The sequence below is a fragment of the Myodes glareolus genome, chromosome 8, assembly GCF_982192425.1.
Source record: "Myodes glareolus chromosome 8, mMyoGla1.1, whole genome shotgun sequence".
NCBI classification, from domain to species: Eukaryota; Metazoa; Chordata; class Mammalia; order Rodentia; family Cricetidae; genus Myodes; species Myodes glareolus.
This window is the reverse complement of record NC_142033.1, coordinates 109833001-109856037: the sequence shown is the minus strand read 5'-3', so window position 1 is coordinate 109856037 and position 23037 is coordinate 109833001. Positions and strand designations below refer to the sequence as shown.

At 40.2% G+C, this 23037-nt stretch overlaps 1 protein-coding gene across 3 annotated transcripts in view; it reads right to left on the bottom strand.

Annotated features, from left to right (window-relative positions):
* Hnrnpm (heterogeneous nuclear ribonucleoprotein M) overlaps positions 1 to 23037 on the bottom strand; it is a 41247-nt gene that overhangs the window by 7728 nt on the left and 10482 nt on the right. The window contains exons 3-13 of one of the 3 annotated variants that reach the window (XM_048430085.2): positions 17956 to 18008; positions 17031 to 17038; positions 16848 to 16941; positions 14782 to 14820; positions 14629 to 14664; positions 13420 to 13573; positions 12723 to 12772; positions 11564 to 11624; positions 8926 to 9027; positions 5254 to 5298; positions 4754 to 4831 (exon numbers count right to left, since the gene is read on the bottom strand). In XM_048430085.2, the coding sequence (XP_048286042.1) occupies positions 4754 to 4831; positions 5254 to 5298; positions 8926 to 9027; positions 11564 to 11624; positions 12723 to 12772; positions 13420 to 13573; positions 14629 to 14664; positions 14782 to 14820; positions 16848 to 16941; positions 17031 to 17038; positions 17956 to 18008 (720 nt within the window). Of the gene's footprint in view, positions 1 to 4753; positions 4832 to 5253; positions 5299 to 8925; positions 9028 to 11563; positions 11625 to 12722; positions 12773 to 13419; positions 13574 to 14628; positions 14821 to 16847; positions 16942 to 17030; positions 17050 to 17955; positions 18009 to 23037 lie in introns of those variants that run through there. The other 2 variants (XM_048430083.2, XM_085692394.2) reach the window with 2 other exon arrangements.

Genomic DNA, 23037 nt, shown 5'->3' with positions numbered 1-23037 from the left:
AGACCTGTGAAAAAAACTACAGCATGCATGTTGTGGGTGCCTAATTGGCTGCCTACTTCAGCACAGTTTTGAGAAGGTGTCTGAGCTGCGAATCCAGTTCCACAGTACCTGGTAGACAGAAGATATTCCTGTACAGCTTTTGTGAACTTAGTGTGGTACGACCAAGTTTCTGTGTCAGTCAGAAGGGAAAGCCTGTGATGCTGTGTTATTCAAGGACATTATACACTGGTCCATCTGCGTTGGAATAGCCAGAATAAAGCAGAGGCCTGCCTACCAGGAAAGGCAGGACAGCATCCCCCCAAAAGTTAGATTCAAAGACTAAATAGTATTAGTCAAAAAGGGGGGGGGGTGGCACAGTAGAAGGGCTAGCAAGGGGCAGTGCAGATAATGTTTCCATCTACGTCAGGACAGGACAAACTTCCTGTTGCCATGAGAAGTACCCTCACAGATCACTTCAGGATAGGAAAGGTTGACATGCTTGTCACATAGGTGAGAGGCAGGCAACAGAACTGCAAAATGATGGAAGATTCTGAACATAACATCATGTCGTTTTCTTTTGGTCACTGACATGGCACCAAGACAGTGTTTTAAAACATATCTTTAATACAAGACTATTCTAGACATAGAAACAAATTTAGCAGAGGCAATAAGAAATGTAATCATCCTAGTCAGATACTCAGAGCAACCAAGTTAAGAAAAAGTAAAACCGTTTCACCTTTTTCAAATGTAGATGCCTTTATTTAATTTTACTCTTTCTTTATTTATTAACAAACCAAGCAGGGATTTCCTTATCCATTTTTATACCTACTAGGTTTTGCTTGACCTTTCACTCAACTCTCCCTCCCTAGGATGCTAAAACCCTTCCAACTTCATATACATCACATGTACTGCTCTCCCTTAAAGCCCCTGTCTTCTCTCTCTAGTCCCCTACACCCTTGCAGATTCACATATATAAGTCAAAGTTAATATGTGCATCTATCTTCACTACAACCAAGTTGGGTTAGACTTAAGAAAACCATGATGAAGAGATGGCTCAGTGGTTAAGATCACTGGTTGTTTTTCCAGAGGTCCAAGGGTTCAATTCCCAGCACCCACAAGGCATCTCACACTCTTTAACTCCAGTTCCAAGGGCTCTGACACTGCCTTCTGGCCTCCTTAGGTACCAGGAATGAAAGTGGCACATGCAGGTAACACCTATACACATAAATTACAATTAATAAAAACAACCTGTAGAGCTGGAATGTTTACCTGAATTAGGTATTTGAAGACAATCTTCCTAGGGTCTTTAAACATTTTTAAGAACACAGCTAATATCAACAAGACACAAAAATTGGCAGTTTGCCTAGGAAAAGAATCCATTGTATTGGGATAAGCTGGGCCTCCACAACCTACCTGTATGCCCAAAAGTGGATACTGCCAACATGGAGCCCATGGAACCTTCTTATCCATTTCCCGTTAAGGGGTTCTCCAAAGCTCCAAGGCAGTCTCATTTTTGGTAAAGTTTCTTTCACATATACCATACTCCATCTCTGTGAAAAAAATATCATCCTAGACCTTCCTAGTAACATCATATGCTTTAAATATTAAGAGCTACAGACAAGTAAGTTACATGAAGTCAGTGACTAAAGCTCTTCTATAGGAAACTGCCCACTCCCCCTTATTCCTTAAAGATGGGAGGCACTGCACACAATGCCTGAGGACAAATCTACAACTTCTGCCACAAGTACACAGTGGGTAGAGATTCAAAGGCAGGCTACAGAGAAGTCTCTTATACAGAGCAGAAGGTACCATCTACTAGGCACTAACAGACATCTAACCAAAAGCTGTTATCTCACCAATACACTCACAACCACCACTTCCTCTACATAAAGAAAATGAGGCTCGAATCCCTTAGTAACTACCAAAATCACACGCCTGGTAAGCACAAGGCAAAGGCAAACTAAATGGAGAAAAGTGTCTGGATACAAACTTCTACCCATCTGACTTTACAGCACTATTAATACTGCTCTAAGCTATCTGTCATCCTTTACAATGTCTTAAAACATGCAGAAGTTCTGTTGGGGGCAGGGGAGGCCAACCACAGTGGATACCTGCCTAAGATAGTCTTTCATGGGGCTGGAGAGATGGCTCAGTGGTTAAGTGCAGAGGAGTTAGGTTCGCTTCCTAGCAGCATAGACTTATAACTGTCTGTTCAATTTCCAATAGATCCAACACCCTCTACTGACCTCCAAAGGCACCAGCCACACATATGATGTACACACATACACAGATACATTCATTAAATAAACTTAAAAAAACAAAACCTTTTGTGTGACTCTTATCACTGCCTACTTTTTTCCTATACATATATGCCCATCTCTCTCATGCAAGATACAAATGTGTTACCACTTTGCTTTCCTTCTCTACTGAGAGGCTGTCGGAAAATCTAGTAGTATTGGATAGGGGAGTATGAATCCATGGTAAGTTTGCCTGGCATACATGAGGCACTGGGTTCTAAGCCCACATGAAGGGAAATAAAAACAGTATTACTTTCCCCCTTGGGAACACCAGGCAATTGATGCTGTGCAGTAGGTACCTTTTAGTGTAAAAGTTTGCTTGCAAGCAGCTTTCAGCCTGATCTTTTCAAGGAAATAAACAATTAGAGATGCAGCAGGCTTAGATATACTTTCACATTTTACTTATTTAGACTGTGTGTATGTGAGTGCATGGGCAAGTTATCATAGAACAACTTGTGGAAGTCAATTTTCTTCTTACCACATGGACCCTGAGAATGGAACTCAGTTTATTATGCTCAGCAGCAAATGTTTTTACCTGCGGAGCCATCTTACCAACCTGTTAACAATTTAATAAAAGACTCTGGGCAAAGGTGGAACTACAGCTTGAACCAACCCAGGTACAGCCCATAGATCAGTCTTTTTCATTTTTCAAACGTGTCCAATTTGAGCGTGAAGATGGAAGGCAAGAAAGTTAAGTCTAACGCAGGCCTTAATACATAGGTATAGGCCTCTATCATCCGTGTGTTAACAGGGTCTTCTTGTGGTCCCAATTTTACTTATAAAAAATGAAATTTATTATGAAATGTTGTTCTGTTATCTCACTAACATTGCCATGACTTTATCTATACACTGATTCACTGGCCTGAGAATCTATCTGTATAATGTCAATAATCAGTACATGGGACCAAAAGGGCTGCATAATGATTATCAATTAAATCAAAATGCCCACATTTTTAAATAATGGGATCTCATTAATTCAAGTAGAGCCAAGAATCCATTCCTACACTGTTCAAACCCAACTGTATAGTAGGTAGTTATCTGAGGTCTTGTTGCAACTAATGTGACTTCATCAGTAACTATTGGGCAACTCAAAATCCCACTGATTAGAAAAGAACAACAAAGATTCTACCAACCATTATGATCCAGCAATAGGTCAGAACTGTCTACAGAAGGCCAAGTAAAAAAGTTAGCAAGTTGATGTGGTCAGCATCGTGTGACCTTGGCGCTCTAAAGTTAAAGGATTTCTGAACCTTTTCTGTACTTAGAAACACATGACCTTGATCTTATCAACTGAGCAAACAACAACCCCCAAGAGTTGTGTCTCAGGACTGATGAAGGGTGCCACTCCCTTGTAACTAGTATCATCAAGAAATTAATTCTCTCCAACAACAGAAGCAATCAAGTGTGATACCTTAATACACTGACGGAGGAGTTTGTCTTGTCCACAGAAATTTTAAGAGTATACTAGCAGTTATGGGGTGGAACAGTCCTCAGTGGGCCAGGTCAAGCATACATTTAGCCACTCCTGCTATGTCTTCTGTGTCTCTGACTTCAGGAACATTTGTGTTTAGGGGATACTGTGACCCTCTATGAAATAATGAACTTGGGGAGAGGTCCATGGTGGAATTCATGAACATAACATTAAGTAAACCAAACAAGGATAGCAAGGTGATATTAACACACCATTAATACTCTAACACTAGGGTTATATTCATTACAAGGTTGTAAGGGATATTAAGATGTGTTACATAACTAGAGTTTATAAATTATTCTGACCACAACTTGAGAGCCATCAGCAAAAGAGATCAAGAAAGAACATTCCAAGTCAAGGGCATTTTGAAAAGCATCCTTTAAAACACCAGGGGCTGGAGGTTCAGTGGTTAAGAGCACTGGCTCCTCATCCAGAGGTACTGAATTCAATTCCAGGCAATCACATGGTGGCTCAGAACTATCTATAGTGGGATCTGATGCCCTCTCTTGCATGCAGACAGAGCACTCATATACACAAATTATGTGTGTGCACATGCACACGCACATCAACACTCAGAACCTACAGAGCTTAACAGAAGTTGTCAGATTCCCTGGAACTGAAATTACAGAGAGTTGTGAGTCATCATGTGGGTGCTGGGAATTAAATCTAGGCCCACTGCAAGAGCTGTGTGTCCTCTCAACAGCTGAGCTACCTCTCCAGTCCCTGGAAGACATTTTAGATGTGCAAAGCATGACCACTGTTGTTTATGTGTTCGCTATAGGCAGCAAGGAAGTTGAAAATTTTATTGCTTCTGATATGCTGGCTACATTCAAGGGAACCAGGTCTAGCTAAGTCTACCATTTTTAGCAGTTTTAAAAAGTATGTGATTAAGTGGGGAAAAAAAAATAGTAATTATACACAGCAGGTTTACAGTCTAAAGGACAGCAAGAAGCCCTTAGCTACAAAGGACAGACAAGACACAAGCTAGAGGAAATGCTATTCTTACCATTTATTCGGCCCATGTTCATCCCAGATCCAAATCGTCCCATGTTTTCCATACCACCACCAAAGGGTCCTTCCATGCCTGTAAGAAGTTAATGTCATCCCAATAAGCCTATTCACATTCATTAGGCAAGGAAGAGGGTTTTTATGTTTCATTTTTGGCATTTGTGTCAAGAGCTTACCAAACTTTAGAGCTTTTGGGTGAGGTGAAAAAAAGAGTTGGTTCCCTTTTTTAAAAGGTGGTGTGATCCAATCCCCTCAGTGAATAAGCAAAAAGGAGCCCAAAGAGATGGAACTATTTGCCCAAGGTCACAGAGCTAGCTAGCTAGTAAGAAAGCCAGAACCAAAGCCAACACCCATTGGAATGAATAATGAACAAATAAGTAATTCCTAGACTCAAACTTCTAAAAATCAAAGGAAGAATGCCATGCAGCTTCGAAGGCAAGAAAATGAGAGGAAAACAAAATAAAAATAATTATACATGTACTTCATTTTAAATCTTACCTCCAATTTTATTTATTCCAAATCCTATGCCTTCCATTCCCATTCCTTTAAAAGAAAGTCAATGCAAACAAAATTTATGTCAAAATAGTAATATTTAAGCTTTAAAAGCATAAAATGCCAAAACAATAAATGAACACAAAACTCTCTGATGTTATTATATTTCATTAAAGGTGGGGTGGCCACCACTTCAACTGTAAGTATCATTATTTCAAGAAAAAACTTTACACAAACTAAGTTTAAACGTGGCTTAAAATCACAGTCCATGTAGTCTCATTAAGTGACCAAGCCAGACACCATTAAATATAAAATATAATGATCAAGCACAAAGTATGTAAACTTTCACTTTTAAGAATGTTATAGAGGGCTGGAGAGATGGTTCAGCGGTTAAGAGCATTGCCTGCTCTTCCAAAGGTCCTGAGTTCAATTCCCAGCAATCACATAGTGGCTCACAACCATCTGTAATGAGGTCTGGTGCCCTCTGCTGGTCTGCAGGCATACATGTAGACAGAATATTGTATACGTAATAAATAAATATTAAAAAAAAGAATAAACCCTCTTTAAAAGCAATATGTAAACAATAATAATAACAACAACAATAATGTAGCTTCTAAAATACAAAATCTTGCTCCCATATTCTCAATCAGAAAGGGTGTTGGTGCCGGAGAATTATCTGTATTCTGTCAATCATATTTTAATAAAACGCTGATTGGCCAGGCAGGCAGTATAGGAGGGAAAGCCAGACAGGAAGTAGAGGTGGAGCAAAGAGACTGGGAGTATTCTGGCAAACAGGAAGCTCTCTCCACAGTTCTGTCCAGACTACCAGAGAGGAAAGATGTAAGCTGCCCAGCTGAGAAAGGTACTGAGCCGTGTGGCTAACGTAGATAAGGATAATGGGGTAACATAAGTTATAAGAACTAATAAGTAGCCTGACCTAATAGGTCAATCAGTTTATAACCTAATGTAGACTCTGTGTAATTCTCTTTGGGACTGGCCAGCTGTGGGGTACTGGGTGGGACAGAAACCCCAACAAGCCGGCCCCTCGTGTTACAGATGGTGCCCACGTGGATAACTGAATCCACAGAAAGCCTGAGAAAGCTTGGGAAAGAATAAAGTAAAGCATGTTTTCTTGGTATGGTAGCAGCAATTTCTCGGGTCTGCTCTGCTTGCTAGAGGCTCTCATCTAGGAGAGGCTTCCTGACTCAACTTTAGCTGCAAAACCCTGCAGCTCATTAAGAGGTCCTGCCACGAAATACTTAAATGGTGTTGATGAAAAGTTGAACGCATGCTTTTCAGTTTTCAGCAGTAGCAGGAAAAAAGTCACGCTGTTTAAAACGCTGACTTTCTGGGCTGTCCTGCCAGGGCAAACTCTGACTCTTTTAGGCAGGCAGTCCAACTGAGTGTGGTCTGTGAGCAGAATGCTACAGCTTGCTTGCTGGCAGGGACCTTGAAGCATCACAGAGTTGTGGCAAGAAAAATGGCTCCAGCGGTACCTCCGCCATGAGGCTGGAGAGCTAAGGAATGGGATGGATCTAGCCGTCAAAGCCACGGCTCTCCATATTGCTTAGTAAATTAAAGGCTCATGTAGTCAGAAAAAGAGAGATACGGTAAAGAGAGATTCAAAGATGAAAAAAACCTCTAAATGGTTTACTATGTGTTGAAAATATATGCAGGCTAAAGGTTAAAGTTCTTAGAAGTAAAAAAGAAAAAAGGGAGTAGTTGGTGGTACACACCTTTAATCCCAATGCCTGGGAGTCAGAGGCATACTGACCTCTGTGACTTCAAGGGGCAGAGGTACATTGACCTCTGTGACTTCAAGGTGTGGTAACCTTTAAATCCAGTGCCTGGGAGGCAGAGACAGAAGGATCTCTGAATTCAAGGTGTGGTAGCATACACCTTTGAGCCCAGCACTGGGGAGGCAGAGGACAGAGGGGTCTCTGTGAGTTCGAGGACAGCCTGGTCTACAGAGTTATTCCAGGACAAAGATATACAGAGAACCTGTCTCAAAAAGTAAAAGTAAAAATAAAAGAAATAGAGGTTAAAATAAAGCCACGTAAAGATGGAAAATGCACAGAGAATCTTGATACTGTGTGTTATTATGCTCTCTTTGAATGGTTTGAATGCTGAGGAAGGAGCAACAGCTGCTAAAAGATATTTGCTTATAAATGCTGCTGAATTAATCCAAGATAGGTATTTGAAAATACCTTGGCTTCAAAACTGAAGTCAAAAGGCGTGTTACTTTGGAGAAGAGATTTTGCTTTTGTTTCCACAGAAAATGAGAGGCTGTGGATTCATTCTGAGTTAAGAAAAACCAGGTTCGAAAAAGGAAGACCACCTGAGAAATCTCCGATAGGAACAGATGGCCCAGATGACAGAGTTCTACATCCAGAACAGATTCAAGACTGCTGCCTGAGATGATCAAGACTCCCAGGATACTTCAGTCAGGACTTGATTATAACTCTAAATTTTCTTTAGGTCCCCATAAGATTATCAGTGCCCCCCAACCAGCAGGAAGTAGCCTGAAATACTATGCCCACATTCCCAGCAAATGGACTATGGGTATTTTCCTTTGTTTAAAAAAAAAAAAAAGAGGGAAATGGTGCGGGAGAATTATCTGTATTCTGTCAATTATATTTTAATAAAACGCTTGTTGGGGTTTCTGTCCCGCCAAGTAGCCCACAGTCGGCAAGTCCCAAAGAGAACTACACAGAGTCTACATTAGGTTATAAACTGATTGGCCCATTAGGTCAGGCTACTTATTAGTTCTTATAACTTATGTTACCCCATTATCCTTATCTACGTTAGCCACACGGCTCAGTACCTTTCTCAGCTGGGCAGCTTACATCTTTCCTCTCTGGTGGTCTGGGCAGAACTGTGGAGGAAGCTTCCTGTTTGCCAGAATACTCCCAGTCTCTACTTCCTGCCTGGCTTTCCCGCCTATACTGCCTGCCTGGCCAATCCAAAAAGCAGGCCCCTCATGTTACAGATGGCGCCCAACCCTCCATGTTACAGGGTGTGCTGTGAAGGGAAGAGCCATGAGACCAGGAATGTGCTAAACTGACAGTGATGAGACAAAGGAGCATCGGCATCACCTCTTCAAATGATTCTAAGAACGGCCCAAGTCTAGATTCAGCAAAAGAATCAAATATGCTTTAATAGCATAGATATATATTACATACAAACTTAAAAGTGAACATAGCTAAGCTTTCACTCGTTAGGTTTTCTTCATCTTCCTGTGACCCGAGTTTTGTCATACGTAGACGTTTTTCAAACTCCTTTTACTCTATCATTGCCCACAATTCTAGAAAAAGCCATGTCAACATCAGGAGCAAAATGGTCTTCTTGACAGACTTAGGGTGCCAATGGCAGTTGTGGCCCCGCAGCCAGCAGCCTGCATTGTTTCTCAGTGTGACCTTGGTTGAGACAACTCTCTATCTTGCCTCCTTTTACTGAATGAACCATCTTTGCTCAAAAGTTATCATGAGGCTAAGATGAGGAGACATAGCTGCTTAAATTTTTTTTTTAACTCAATAAAACAACACTGCTTTCGTAAACACGAGGATGAAGAGGCATTTATCCTCTCTGAGAAACTCCAGGTTCTACTACCCAGATAGTGGACTTTACTACACCGGATTTCCCCAGTTATCTCCAGTATAGGTGCACAACAATTCTCACCTGCGGGCCCTAGATTTCCCATTCCAATTCCTTTGTTCAGGTGGTTGGCATCAATCGGCTGCCCTCCAGGTCCTAACCCCATGCCAATACCACCAAGTCCATCTGGAAGAAGCAGAGAAAGTCAGGAGTATGGATTCCCTTTTTCAAAATATGGTGACTTCCCCCCCCCCCCCCCAGAGAGGCAAGATAACCGCGATGTTCTGGCAATGTTAGCCCAGAGTCTAACTTGACTTCAACACCTATACACCTCTTTATGAAGGAGTACTTTTTTACACACAGTCTGACTAGGGTACGTAATATGTACTTAAACAATAAGGGCAGCCAACAACTCATTTCACATCCTGGCAAAATGGCTTAGGGGTAAAGGCACTAACTCCCGAGTCTGACCTCCAGAATCCATGTGATGGAGAAAGCTGACACCCACAACTTGTCCTCTGACCTACAAGTCCACGCAAATGAATACACATACAGAAAACAAGTAAGTGCATTAAATAAATACATAAAAAATTATCATAGCCTACTATGTTGCCCTGTATGGCCTCAAGCTCACAAAGATCCATACGTCTCTGCTTTCTGAATACTGGAATTAAAGCTATGTAGAATACCTGACCCTCCCCAGCCTATTTTTTCTAAAGAGTTCTAACCTTTCTCCCTCACCCCTCACAGATTTGTGCCACTACCTCAAGAATTACTAACCTGACACCCAGTGTATCTTCACTGCCATGTATCACAAACTCAAGCAGGAACACAAGAATACAGACTGGTATCTGAAAACAGCCACTCAAGTCTGGTACTTAAATAGAGGTAACAAAAATCCACGACAGGCCCTAGGTATTTAATCTGGCTAACAACTAGGTTTTTTAATTGCATGGCAACAGCTCGAAGAAATCATCAAGGCTGACTGCTCTAAAGCACTCAAAGCTCTAAGGTCAACCCTTGAACCACGCCAAGAGACCAAGAACCAGGATAATGGGCTCCCTGGGGCCCAGTGCTCCTTTACCTCTAGAACAAGCATCAACAAGAAAAACAGCGAACATGGGGTGGTAAGGAAAATACGGTCCTTTCTACAGACAAGCCATCTTCATCTCCCTGACCCCTTTTTGGGTGCTGGGCAATATGAACCCCTAGCCAAGCACCCAACCACTGAGCATCACACCTGAAGTTCTGATCTCTTCTTAAAGCCACAGGCCTCTTTCAAGCTAGCAATCATTGCAATTTCATTAACTTTTTTTGTCACTCCAAAAAGCCTTCATCCCTGGTAGCACTGAACTATTTGCTGCCTTTTAGATTCACCTGTTCTGGGCACTGCTTGCAGTTAGAATCAAGGTTTATCTGTACTGCATACTGCATCATGTCTGCATTTCCTTCTTCCTTTTTCTTTTTTGACTAAGTACTATTACATCAATAGAATCTGCCAGATTTTATTCATCTATTCATAAGCTAATGGATCACCTTCCAATACCCACCTCCTCCTTTTGAAACAGGATCTATCTGTGTATCTATGCAGGCTTTGAACTAATTATTCAGTTGCTTCAGACTCTTGAGTGTCATAACAAGTATGTACAATCAAGCCTGGCTTGACTTTTTGACTATTGAGTCATGCTATTCTAAGCATTTATGTATCATTTCTTCATGTGGACATAACAGTTTTCACCTTTGGAACATACCTGAAAGGGGAACTGCTAGACCGTAAAGCAAAATCCAGGGCAACTTGGCATTCATTACTTTTGTAATTTGTTTGTTCAACTACCCCAAGTCACTTTCAAAGTGCCTAATTTTGCTCTCTACATCCGCACAGCCTGCCTTGCCACAGTGTAATCCAAGAGCCCTTCCCATAAATTAGATAGCCAGCTAGCTAGCTAAATGGAATTGTATGTGAGATACAAGAATACCTTAGGTACTTTTTCTATTCCCGTAATAAGAGACAGGGACCAAGACAACCTATACAAGAAAGTATTTAATTTGGGGGCTCATGATTCCAGGGGATTAGACTCTATGACAATTACAGCAAGAAGTGTGGCAGCAGAAAGGAAGACATGGCGCTAGAGAAGTAGTTAATAAAAGTTCACATTTCTACAAGTAGCGCTCTAGGAATGTTGTGGGCCCCTGAAATCTTAAAGCCAGTGATATACCACCTCCAAAAGGCCACACCACATAATCCTTCCCTACTAACCGGGAACCCAACACTCAAATATATAAGGCAGTAAGGGTCATCCAGACCACAGAGAGCACGCATGTCTTGGTGCACAGGCAGAGGACAACTGTAGGGTCAGTCCTCTTCCTCCACCACGTGGGTTCCAGGGACTGAACTCAAGTCATCAGGCTTTTGTTCAGATGCCGTTACCCTCTGAGCCAGCGCCAGTATCCAAAGCTTGTTGTGAATTTCTCTACTCATGTCTTACCCTGAAAATCTATAGAAAAGACTGGTCAAGACATGCATAGCAGTGCACACCACGAATTCTAACACTTGGGAAGCAAAGGCAAACAGACATGTCTAACAAGGGCTGTATAGTACAACCCTGTGTGAGGTGGGGGGTGGGTGACAGGACCGACACACTGATCAAGACGATCCCCAGGCTAACCTCCCACAAGAGTAAACACAACTGTAACCATTCCCTGTCTAGTAAGGAAGACTTACGGGGAAGTTGCTGTGGTCGTTCAGGAGGGAAAAAATCTCCCTTTGGTAAGGCCCTCTCATCCTGAAGGAAAAAAAAAAAAAGATCTCAACATCTACTGCAGTACCAGCACCAGCAAAAGACGGAAGCAATTACCAATAACCGGCTAGAAACCAGGTGCTGTGCCGCACACTTGGAATCCTAGGATTTAAGAGGCTTAAGAAGAAAGAAGAATCAGGAATTTGAAACCAGCTTTGGACACAGGGCAAGTTCCTGGCCAGTCTGAATTACAGGAAATTGTCACAAAAACAAACAAATAAAAATACAAACAATAAAAGTAGAGTCAAGTTCAGAGATGTAGCCCAGAAAGTACGACACCAAGTGCAAGGCCCTGTGTCAATTCTTATCACTAGGGAAAAAGAAAAAATTTAAACAAACTACACAACCAGTTAATAAACTATGGCACAGAATAAGTATATTAAACACAAAGAGATATATGGGAACATTGCTTTTTTTTTTTTTAAATCTTCTGTGCCAATAAGCAGGATAAAAACACATTTGTATTATCGGGTAGTTGGGACAGGACCTAAGCAACAAGTACCAGTGAGGCTCAAACTGTATTTTCCTGTTTTTTGAGGACTATAAATTCACTAGCTATTCAAAGAATTAAACTTTTGTTTTAAACAACAAAAATTTATAACTCCTTTTATCTTATTCCTGAATCTGAATCCTAACCAGACCTGCCATCAACATTTCCAGTACTGTTTCTATTAATCATTATCTTTGGCAATGCAATAGCAGGTCTATTGTTTATTAAAACTGAACTCCAATAGACCTTTAAAGGCTGTCTGAATCAAATACTTGATCACTACAGATGCAATATTAACGAAACACTGCATGTAATACTTTAAAAACTGGAGCTATATGCAAAGGATTCTTTGTAATTGATCACTTGTTCAAGTAGAATACTCAACAGTCTTCCTGAACATAGCATTTAACAGTCAACCAGACAAATCTACAGACAAGATGTGCATGAGCAAAGGTGCTTATAACTCTACAGCCTACTAAACAATTATATGTAGGTTAAGTTTAAGGGCTAGATGCACAGTAGAATTACATTCTTGTAAATTTTTTTTGCTAACATATTAAAACATATTACAAAAAGTCATCCTGGTAACTCACCATTTTGACGTGCATTGGTCTATCAAACAGAAGCTGGCCATTAAACATAGCTGGTATTACAATTAAGGCTACTTCTAACATACAAGATAAAATGATTGAAAGGGAGTAACTCCATAACTACCAGTCCTCCCAGTGAATTTATGAGCAACTTGAACTCTTAAGGTGTGATGCTTTATTCATCATCTTACACTACAAAATCTTTCTGGTAAGTAGTTACAGCAATTTTCTGTGCGTTCAATGCCAAGAGTTCTACCATTTCTGAAGTATTATGTTTTCTGGGTAAGACCAGGAATAGCCTCCCGAGTTTAATTCCTGGAGTCATATGATTTTAAAAAGAAATAACCCCAGGGCAAGCTTAAGGTAAGGAGATAGGGGCTTCAGATCATGTCTACTCCAGAGACAGAGCCCATAAGGGTATAATAAATAAATTAAAGGCCCTAGTTCTAATAAGTGAGCCAGTTCCTAAACTACTCTGAAAACACCAGAAAATACCATTCATTGCATGTGCCTACGATGCAACCACACCCTCCAACCATCTGTGTTCCACTCCAGAAAAATTTCAGATTCTGTAATTTATTCACTCCAGTCAGAGAAAATAGTCATTTCTATCTTATTATTATAATACACTTAAGACTATGAATGCCTAACAGTGCTGTGGCCACTGTAAGCCATGAGTTAAATTCCCACAGAAGGATACATATAGCTTGCACAGCTTCAATGGACTGTTCAAAAGTCACAGTGCCTATTCCACGACTTTTTCCATCTTTATCTTCTAGAATGTCTGCTCGGACCACCACACCAGCCATACTAAATACTTCCTTCAGCTTCTTCCAGCCAACTTTATAATCCAGCTAGGTGAAAGAAGAGGATAAAAATCTCAAGGTAAACCTCTTGGGAAAAAAGAAGACATTTTTACCTTATTAACAAGACTTGCTTTGACTGACTTCACAAGAAAATCAACTTTAGTAGAATTTTTCAAGTATGATTGCAGAGTTTGGTCTTAATTCTGCTATTTACTATTTCTCTTCTTAAATGGAACATCTTAACTTTCTTCATATTTACTGAACTAACACTTTCCCCACGACACCTAAAAAAAAGGGGGGGGGGTCAGCTAGGAGGTGGGTGGCACACATTTTTAATCCCAGCACTCAGGAGGAGGCAAAAGCAGGTATCACCCTGTCTATCTACCGGGTGAGTTCCAGGACAGCCAGGGCTATTCAGAGAAGCCCTGTCTCTAAAAACCAAAATGAATGAATGAAAGAAGCCAGGCAGTGGTGGTGCACACCTTTAATACCAGCACTCAGGAGGCAAAGACAGATGGATCTCTGAGGTTGAGGCCAGCCTGGTCTACAAAGTAAGCTCCAGGACAGACTCCAAAGCTACAGAGAAACTCTATCTCGGGGGGGGGGGGGGAGCAAATGAGTGAATAAAAGAAGTCACCCCCACTTTGTCTTAGCAACAGTCCTGAACCCACTTTGTTCTAAACATATCTGTCCTCGCAGAAGATAAAGATATCATCATTTACTCCAGACAAAACAGTTGTGAATATACTGGCTCTGTCCACTCTTGTCCTGTACCAAAAACTACAGTAAATAAACCCCAATAAGGATGCAAACCCAGCTAATGCTTTAGTAAACATCTGAAAACTTTAGTAAACAAGTCCTCAGAAGGACCGAGGTCAATCCTGAAGCCACAAATGTAGTGGTCACAAGAGAACAAAGACCAGCACAAAGGTCTTCTTTAAAATAAAAAGTTATCTTAAGCCTACTTTAAATTACTTGTTTAACAGTGACAAGATCAGTCTATTTTTCTGCTTTAACTTAACTTTTCCCCCCACATGCACACTGTTTTCATATTTCCATCCCTCCCTGTTTTTTTATTTCAGAGACTGTTCCCATTTACTTACATTTGCTACAAATACTGTGCTTCCAAGTCTTCCAGCCTGTAATGCATGGATAATCTCATTTGGGATGTTAGGATTATTTAGGATACTGGGTGGGATATTAATCATTCCTGGGCCACCTGGTCCCATACCCATCCCACCAGTCGTAGCCATCACCTTTTGCATTGCTCTCCTTGCATGTTCACCATCAGGATCCTGAAAGAAGCACAAAGTGTTACAGCCAGAGTAGGTAGAAGCAGACTTGCAGAGATTAGTGGGAACTGCTGCCTTCACCACTATGGAGGCTCTCTGCTACTGGGGTGCAGCTCAGCGATAAGAGTGTTTACATAATATTCACAAGTGCAATCCCCAGTACCAATAATTTAAAGGTCTGTAACCTCAACACTCAGAACTGCTAAAGCAGTTCAAGGCCTGCTTGAGCTACAGATCCAACTCAAAGCCAGCCTAGGCAGCTAAGTGAATCCTTGTCTCAAAATAAAAAGGTAAGCCTTTAATCCCAGCACTTGGGAGGCAGAGGCAGGTGGATCTCTGTGAGTTCAAGGCCAGCCTAGTCTATAAGAGCTAGTTCCAGGAGAGGCTCCGAGCAACAGAGAAACCCTGTCTCAGAAAACAAAACAAACAAACAAACAAACAAAAAAAGGTAAAAAACTTCAAGTGGGACTCTGCTTTAGTCCAGTCTGATGCCCCTAGCAGTGTATTTAGTCTTTCTTCTAAGTCTGAGGATACAATTTAGTAGCGGCAGAAGCACAGGCACTTCCCTTTTCAACACTGAATAAAAACAAAACAAACAGACTGTTTGAAAGGTACTTCTTAAATTATTAAAAAGATGAAATGAACCACAGCAACTAGAAGCATTCTAGGAAGAGCAACAGATAAGAAACAAACCTAAAAATCAAAAGCAGGAAACAATCTTCAATTTAACTAAAGTGTGTGGATATGCCAAGAGAGGCCAGAAGAGGCATCAGATTCCTTGACGCTCGAGTTACACAGGTGGTCATGAGCATCTGCATTTGGGTGCTGGGAATCAAACACAGACCCTCTCTGGAAAAGCAGCAGGTGCTCCTAGTCACTGAACCATCTTCCCATAACTCCTAACCCAGCCTCATCATTTAGCAGCAACACATAAGAAATGACTTATATACTAAGTATATAAGGGTACTACCATGCTTTCCTGTAAGTCCCAAGTAAGTTGTCTTTCTTCCAAAAAAGAAAAAGGTCAAGAAGGGTGACACCTGCCTTTAATTTCAGCACTCAGGTAGGTAAGGCAGATGATTCTGAGTTATAAGCTAGCCTGAACTACACAACAAAGAAATCTCAAGATACCTAAAATCACTTTCTCCCCCAACACACACAGAGTCAAGGAAGTAAATAATATTGGCAGTAATATTAACAAAACAACATCCTCCTAGAAAATAAAAAAGTGCTGGAGGTCAAGAAACACAATTCAGTGACAGAATGCTTGCCTAGTATGCAAAAAGCCCTGGGTTCAATCTTTGGCACCAACAAACAAACAAAAAACAACAAAAGAAACTTGGAACTTGGTTTGGATTTGATAGAGATGAGCAATAAATTAATATTTTACAAAATTCAAAGACGGGGAGTGGAGAGATGGCTCGTATCTAAGAGGCCCGGGTTCAATTCCCAGCATTCACATGGCACCCATGGCAAAATACCAATGCACATAACAAAAATAAAAAGAAGATCAGAAGGATCTCAAGTTTGAGACCAAGCAATGCTTTATAGCAACACTGTCTCAAAAAACAACATCAATGACAAAAACAAAAGATGGGCCAAGGATAGCATTCAGACTCTCTTACACAATTCCAATACTAAAAACCAGAGGCGCAGAATATATATATTCCTGAAACAACAAGGATTGAAGAGTGGTCATTTAGGTTACTCAGGATTTGCTCAACCTCTGTTACAAAGTTCTTGCAGAAGTGGCTGCTATCCCAGCAGTTAGGAAAGGCAGGAAGATCATCCGTTCAAGGCCAGTCTTGACTACAGGGCCTGTCTTAAAAAGAACAAAGAACCAAATAAACCAAAATAATAGATTGGCCTACTCAATCAATTTTAGTCAAGGACCATTCTTATCTTCACCAAACAATTATACCTTACTTTTGAGCTGGGAGTGTAATTCAGTGGCAAATTGTTTTCTTAGTATGTACAAGGCCCTGGGTTCCATCACCAACACCAAGGGGAGGGAAAAAAAAAGAGCTCACTTCTTTGACTTTCAGTGGTCTTCCACTCAGACTATGCTTGTTTAAAACTTCAGCAGCTTTTTTCATGCTCTCTTCCATCTTGAATTCAACAACACTATAAAAGAGTCAAAAGTAAATACATAAAACCAGTCCTACAACTTGGAAAATTCAAATTCCAGTAAGGAATAAATAGGTAATACTTACGCGCATCCCTTTGAAAGAGGCCACAGACCAGTCAGAAGAGCAAGGGAGAGAAAAAGAAAAAAAAAAACAAAACAGTAAATATCAATGACAGTTAAGAACAAATTAAAGATAATGATTTATGTAACAAAAGCCAGGATTTTAAAAAAATTAATCCTTCTAAGGGGAAGCTGACAGAAGTGCATGACCTAGCCTTCCTTGTAAAAAACTGGGGGCTCCTTCATCTCCTTTTCCTACATATTACCAGCACTACACTAAAGCTGTTAAAAGTTATGAGCAGACCTAAATCAGGTTCTCCAAGAAAGCACACAAACTTTCGATCTGTTTCCCTCTGTACTCAATCAATCCTTACCATACTCCTACTAAATCCATCCTTTCCATAAACTAAGCTCGTCCTTTTGATTATTCTAAGCCATTCTATTGCACAACAAAAAGTAGTTTATATTCTCATTAAACTAGACCAATTTTGAACGTTCAGGTTTGTAATGTGTGGTTTACAATTTACTGGCACAAAGGCTACTTTTCAGAATCTTTGGTTCACACAACTTTCAAATCAGCAAACAACCAAGAATAACATTTTCTAGACAAGAACACACTTTTACTTTAATTATACCACCGCTAAAATTCCATGCATAATTCACACACAGCCAATTCCTGTTAAACAAAGAGACAATGCTGCTATTGGTCCCCAGTTATCCAAATTGGGCATCCAAACAGAATACCAGAAAGCTCTTTGGCCAGCCATTTGGAAAAGCGGGACTCCCATTTACAAGCCCCCTCCCACCCTACTGAAATGTTGGCAAAAATCAAACATGGCTACAGTAACATGAGCACTCACTGCCTTCCTGATTTCATTCGAGTCCACGCCACCATACAGTTACATTTGTCATGTAGTAAATCCACAGAAGAAATTCTCTCAGACACTTACCCTTGACTTTCCTTCAGCGTCCATTAAGAGCTCCACGTATGTTACCTCACCAACTACAAATCAGTTTCCAGACGACACATAAACCAAGGGAGAAAAGCCAAGAAAACAATGGGAATTTAGAACAATCATCAGCAACCTTGTATGGAGCCTCTGCCTTCTAAGAAAGCCCAGAAACACTCCATATTCTCTAAACCACCAAACTAGGCATTACAGGTGTGCAGTAAATAGGTGAAAACTCATTAACAATATGTCCTTGGTTTTCCTCCCACCACAAACACGCTACTTCCACAGATTTCCATTATCACTTTCCCTATCTGTAACGCTCACTCATGACTAGAGGCAATCCAAATCTACAGGAAAGAATTCTGCAAGCCTTACTTTCAGGGGAAGAAGAATTTTTACTCTTAATGGTGAAGTCAGATAAACACCACATATACCACAATGTCACTGAACTGACCTCACATGCCACAAATACAGGAATGTGCCTATACATAAACCAAAAGGCATACAGACACACACCTCAGGGCCAGTTTTGTGTGTGCAAACTGTGAACAGAGCCCTGTGCTGATTTTTAGCATCATACTGAAACTTCTAATATGTTAACAAGAGGACTGTCATTTTTGTACTAGGCCTCACAAATTCTATAGCTGAATTCTGCACATAGTACAAGGCACCAATGTTTGGAAAAATATTGACTATACAATTGATAAAGCAGAATAGCATCAGGCCTTATTCTTACATTTTCTAAAATCCCCATAAAGAGGATACAAATTCAAGTTTGGGGCTCAGCTGGCAACAAGATAAAGAGAGTACAATGATTCTACGCTACATGCAAAGGGAAAAATAGCAAAGATTTCCAAAATTCCCGCAGACTTTCCTCAAGGTTTGGATTGCCAGTTCACGACCACCATAACCAGATGTTAGAATTCTTCTAGACAACCACCAAATGGCTGCTGAACTTGAAGATGGCTCAAATCATTAACTTGTAGAAAACAACCTCTAAATCCCATTTCCAATGTTTAAAAAAGGAGGTGGGAAGGATTTCTTAGGAATCAATCACTCTTTCCTTAGAAGGATGATTATGATATTAAAGTATAAGGGTAAATATAACCCATTAACGGCCTTGACAGGTTCTCCCTACTTACAACTCCTTTGTTCAAAGGAATTAGAATTGGGATTTTTTGGATAAAATGGAAAACAAAATTATTTCACAAATAAAATTAACATTTTAAGAATGTATTATTAATGGAGTTGCACAGTGGTTGAAGGCCAAATGCTCAAAGTTTATTTTATAGCCTCACCCTCCTTGTCCTTTCCTGAAATGTTATAGAACTCATACTTTGCACAAAACAAGGAGAATCAGTGCAAAGAAAGAAAAAGGAAATGGGAGGGACCACTGCAGTTGACTTTGAGTACATATTTTGTGTAGTCAAACAACAACAACAAAAACAAAAAACTTATCACAGCCAAGGGACGGTTGGCTTTAATTTTACCCTCACAAACGTTAAAGCAGTTCCAAAACTCCATGACCACTTTCTGAAGCCACATTAAAAGCCAGTTATTTCAACAACAGCAGCCATTCAAGGACCAACAGCTCTTATCTCCTCTGATGAAAAAAATGCCTAGTATCAAACCAGTGAAGAAATCACAAGTTTTATCTCCTTCCAGCTGCAACTACTGTCCAATAACCTTAAATAAAAGAATCACAATATCAACCTCAAGACAACTTTTAAGTTTGTCAGAATCCAAGGACTTTTGCATTTGAAAGTTCTAGCTTGTGTCCATAAGACACTTAAATCAAAACAATGTTATTGCAATCTAGAAAACAACAAAGTCCAAAGCCAACTTTTTCCACAGTCATAACCATTGTAACAAATACCAAGTTAAGAAAATTATAGCTTTTTCCACTTGACATTCTAGTGATGACACACACCCAGCTTCAGTCATGTGCTCTAAAGTTTGATTAAAAATGATCTCCCTTTTAGAAATGTTTTCTCTGTGTATCAGAAATAAGTATTTCTAAACTGGGGCACCATCAGCAATTACTATGATCCTAACAAGTTTGTAATATTCCAATCTGGATACCACGAGAGACTTCATGTAGTTATTCCTGCTTCTAATTCTCACTTCTCTAGAGGAAGGTAATCATGAAAGCTTTAAAAAAGAAGAATAGAACAACAGAAGAATAAAGAACAATAGAAGCCAGTCAGTGGTGGCACATGCCTTTAATCCCAGCACTTAGGGAGGCAGAAGCAGGCAGAGCTCTGTGAGTCTGGAGCCAGCCTGGTCTACAGAGTGAATCCCAGGACAGCCAGAGATACACAGAGAAACCCTGTCTTGAACTACCCTGCCCACACCCAAGACAATAGCCTCTTTGTTCTATCTAGTATGTCAAATATTTGTTTTGTGTAGTCAGTCCACCTTAGCCACAGATTATAAAGCAGAATTTGTCAGCTAAAGAGTCAGGAGGTAAACCAGAGGGCAGCAGCAGTCTCACAAGTGGAACTTGAAGTTACTGAAAAATGCTACAGCTCCTTGATCACCAAGTTGGACAGAACTCACAGAATCCCAAAGGTAGACTGTTAGGACAAACCTACTGCAGCTTTAAATGTCAAAGTATCTAAATAAAAAAAGAAATGAGAATATAGAACCTGAAGAAAATACATGTGTGTATGTTTGTCCAATCTAGGGATTGGACCTAGGACCTTTCAACTTTCTTGGAATCTTTTTATTTGTATGTGTACATACGCACACACTAGTGAGAGTTGGGGAATGTGTTCCATAGCACCTTTGTGGAGGTCAGAGGACAACCTTAGGTATGTTAGTCCTTGCCTCCCACCTTGATTATGGTAAAATCTCATTTTTTGCCTCTGCATACACCAATGTAGCTTGTAAGCTTCTAAGGATTCTGCCATCTCCTTGTAGGACCAGTGGGATTACTGTATTTTAGTTGTGGAGATTCAAGAGCCAATCCTTGTGCTGTTTTTTGGGACAGGGTCTCATGCCTATAAATTCTCAATCCTTCTGCATTCACCTCCCAAGTGCTGGGATTACAGGAGTGTGCCACCATACTATGTGGACACCTTTTTTAAAAGGAAGGAAGGAAGGAAGGAAGGAAGGAAGGAAGGAAGGAAGGAAGGAAGGAAGGAAGGAAGGAAGGAAGGAAAAAGCGGGGGAGTGTGTATGAAAGAAACCAAGACACACTGTTGAGCATGCTTTCTTAGTATCATTCAGTCAATCTAAGGGAAAATTGCACAGATTAAAGATACATTTCATAAAGACAACTTTAGCTGGGAACATGCCTTTAGCCCTTGGACGGAGGTAGATCTCAAGGCCAGTCTGGTCTAACAGGAAAGCCTTGTCTCAAAAAGAAAAAAAGAAGACAACTTCAAATATGGGAAACAATTCTATACAATGAGTTGACTGAGCCAAATACATGGTGATAAGCGCAAACTTTCTACTTCCTACAGTAACAAGTGAAGGAACGCTTCACACTGCTGGGGACCAACAGCAGTACTTACAATAACAGCTCAATTTCCAACAGGAGAATAAGAAAAGGAGCACTGGGCAGAGACTTGACTGAAATTGAAAGCAGCTTTGCCTCAACAACCCACAATGAAAGGCTTTCTATTGGACTACATGCCCTCTGGGCCTCAGTTTTATGTCAGCAGCAATCTGAAATTTACTCAAAGTGATGATCATTAAATAATAACAGATGGATTAAAGGCTTAAAGAAATCTTTGTTTATACAAATTAAACTGACTGCTGTTAAACTAGGATTTGAGAGTAAACTATATCACTCACTTTCTTCCTCAAACTGAGCACTGTGTTCATTCAACAGTGCAGTTGAGTCCTGCCTGAGTGGCAGCTACCCCAACCCCACACTGTTAGCTCACTAGGCAGACCAGGAAACAGGAAGCCCAACACCCAATTGTCTTCATTCTGAAGATTTTAAGTGCTCCTCCAATTAACTTAAGACTATTATTATTATTATTATTATTATATTATTATTATTTTAAGACAGGTTTTCTCTGTGTAACCCTGGCTACCCTGGAACTTGGATCTGTAAACCATGATGACCTCAAACTCAAGAGATACACCTGCCTCTGCCTCCAAAGTGCTGGAATTAAAGATGGCAGCCATTATCACCAGGCAGACATTATTTTAAGATGGAAAAATAAACAAAAATAAATCACCTTTCGTTTAAAAGAAATCTTCATTCTGGTACCCAATCCTTATAGTGAAATACTTTTAAGACAGTATCCCATTTTCTGAGTAGCTACGGACAATGAAAGTTACTTTCAAACATAGTTCTTTAACCTCTATTTTAAACTCATGTAAAAATGGTTCCCAATTGTATTTTCAATCCAAGAACTCTATGGTGCCACAAACATTTGTTACTTGTAATGCCTCCATTAAAAAAGGATGCTCAAGTTATGGAAGCCACCTGTCACCACAGTACTTGTCCGAAGCAACCTAGGATATATGAGAAACTGTCTCAAAATAAAATAAAATAAAATAAAAGTCAAATAAAACTTCATGTTGTTCTTCTGGGACACCCTGGAGCAGGGAGTAGGTATTCAAGCAATGAGCAAGATATAAAAACAGTATCTTAACCCAGGACCTTCATTGAGCAAAATAGCGCCATAGCTCAGAGAAAAACAAAAACATTTTCCATGAATCTTGTCTTAAAAACTGGCAATACTGATTTCACCACAGCACCATCAAACAAGTTTTGTGTCACTTTTCAAGGGGAAAAAGTGTACATGACCAGGTTTTTACCAGATCATTAACAGACTACCCTAAAATGCTGCAAAACAGGTAAAAATTAAATACACTTGCAATGACAGAGACTGGAGGTGAAGACAACTAATTTATTCCTTATTCCATAAGGCCAGAGTCTCAATGGAGACTGCAGATTAGAAAAACTGCTTTGATTACACCAGCTCATATCTCTGTAATCTGTTCAGCTATGGTTACCATGAAAGAAATCCTTTTAGGGTTTAAGTACCTCTATCTGCTACTTTCCAAAAACATAGGACTCTCTGACAACACATTAAATTAATGTCTTTAATTCCAGCA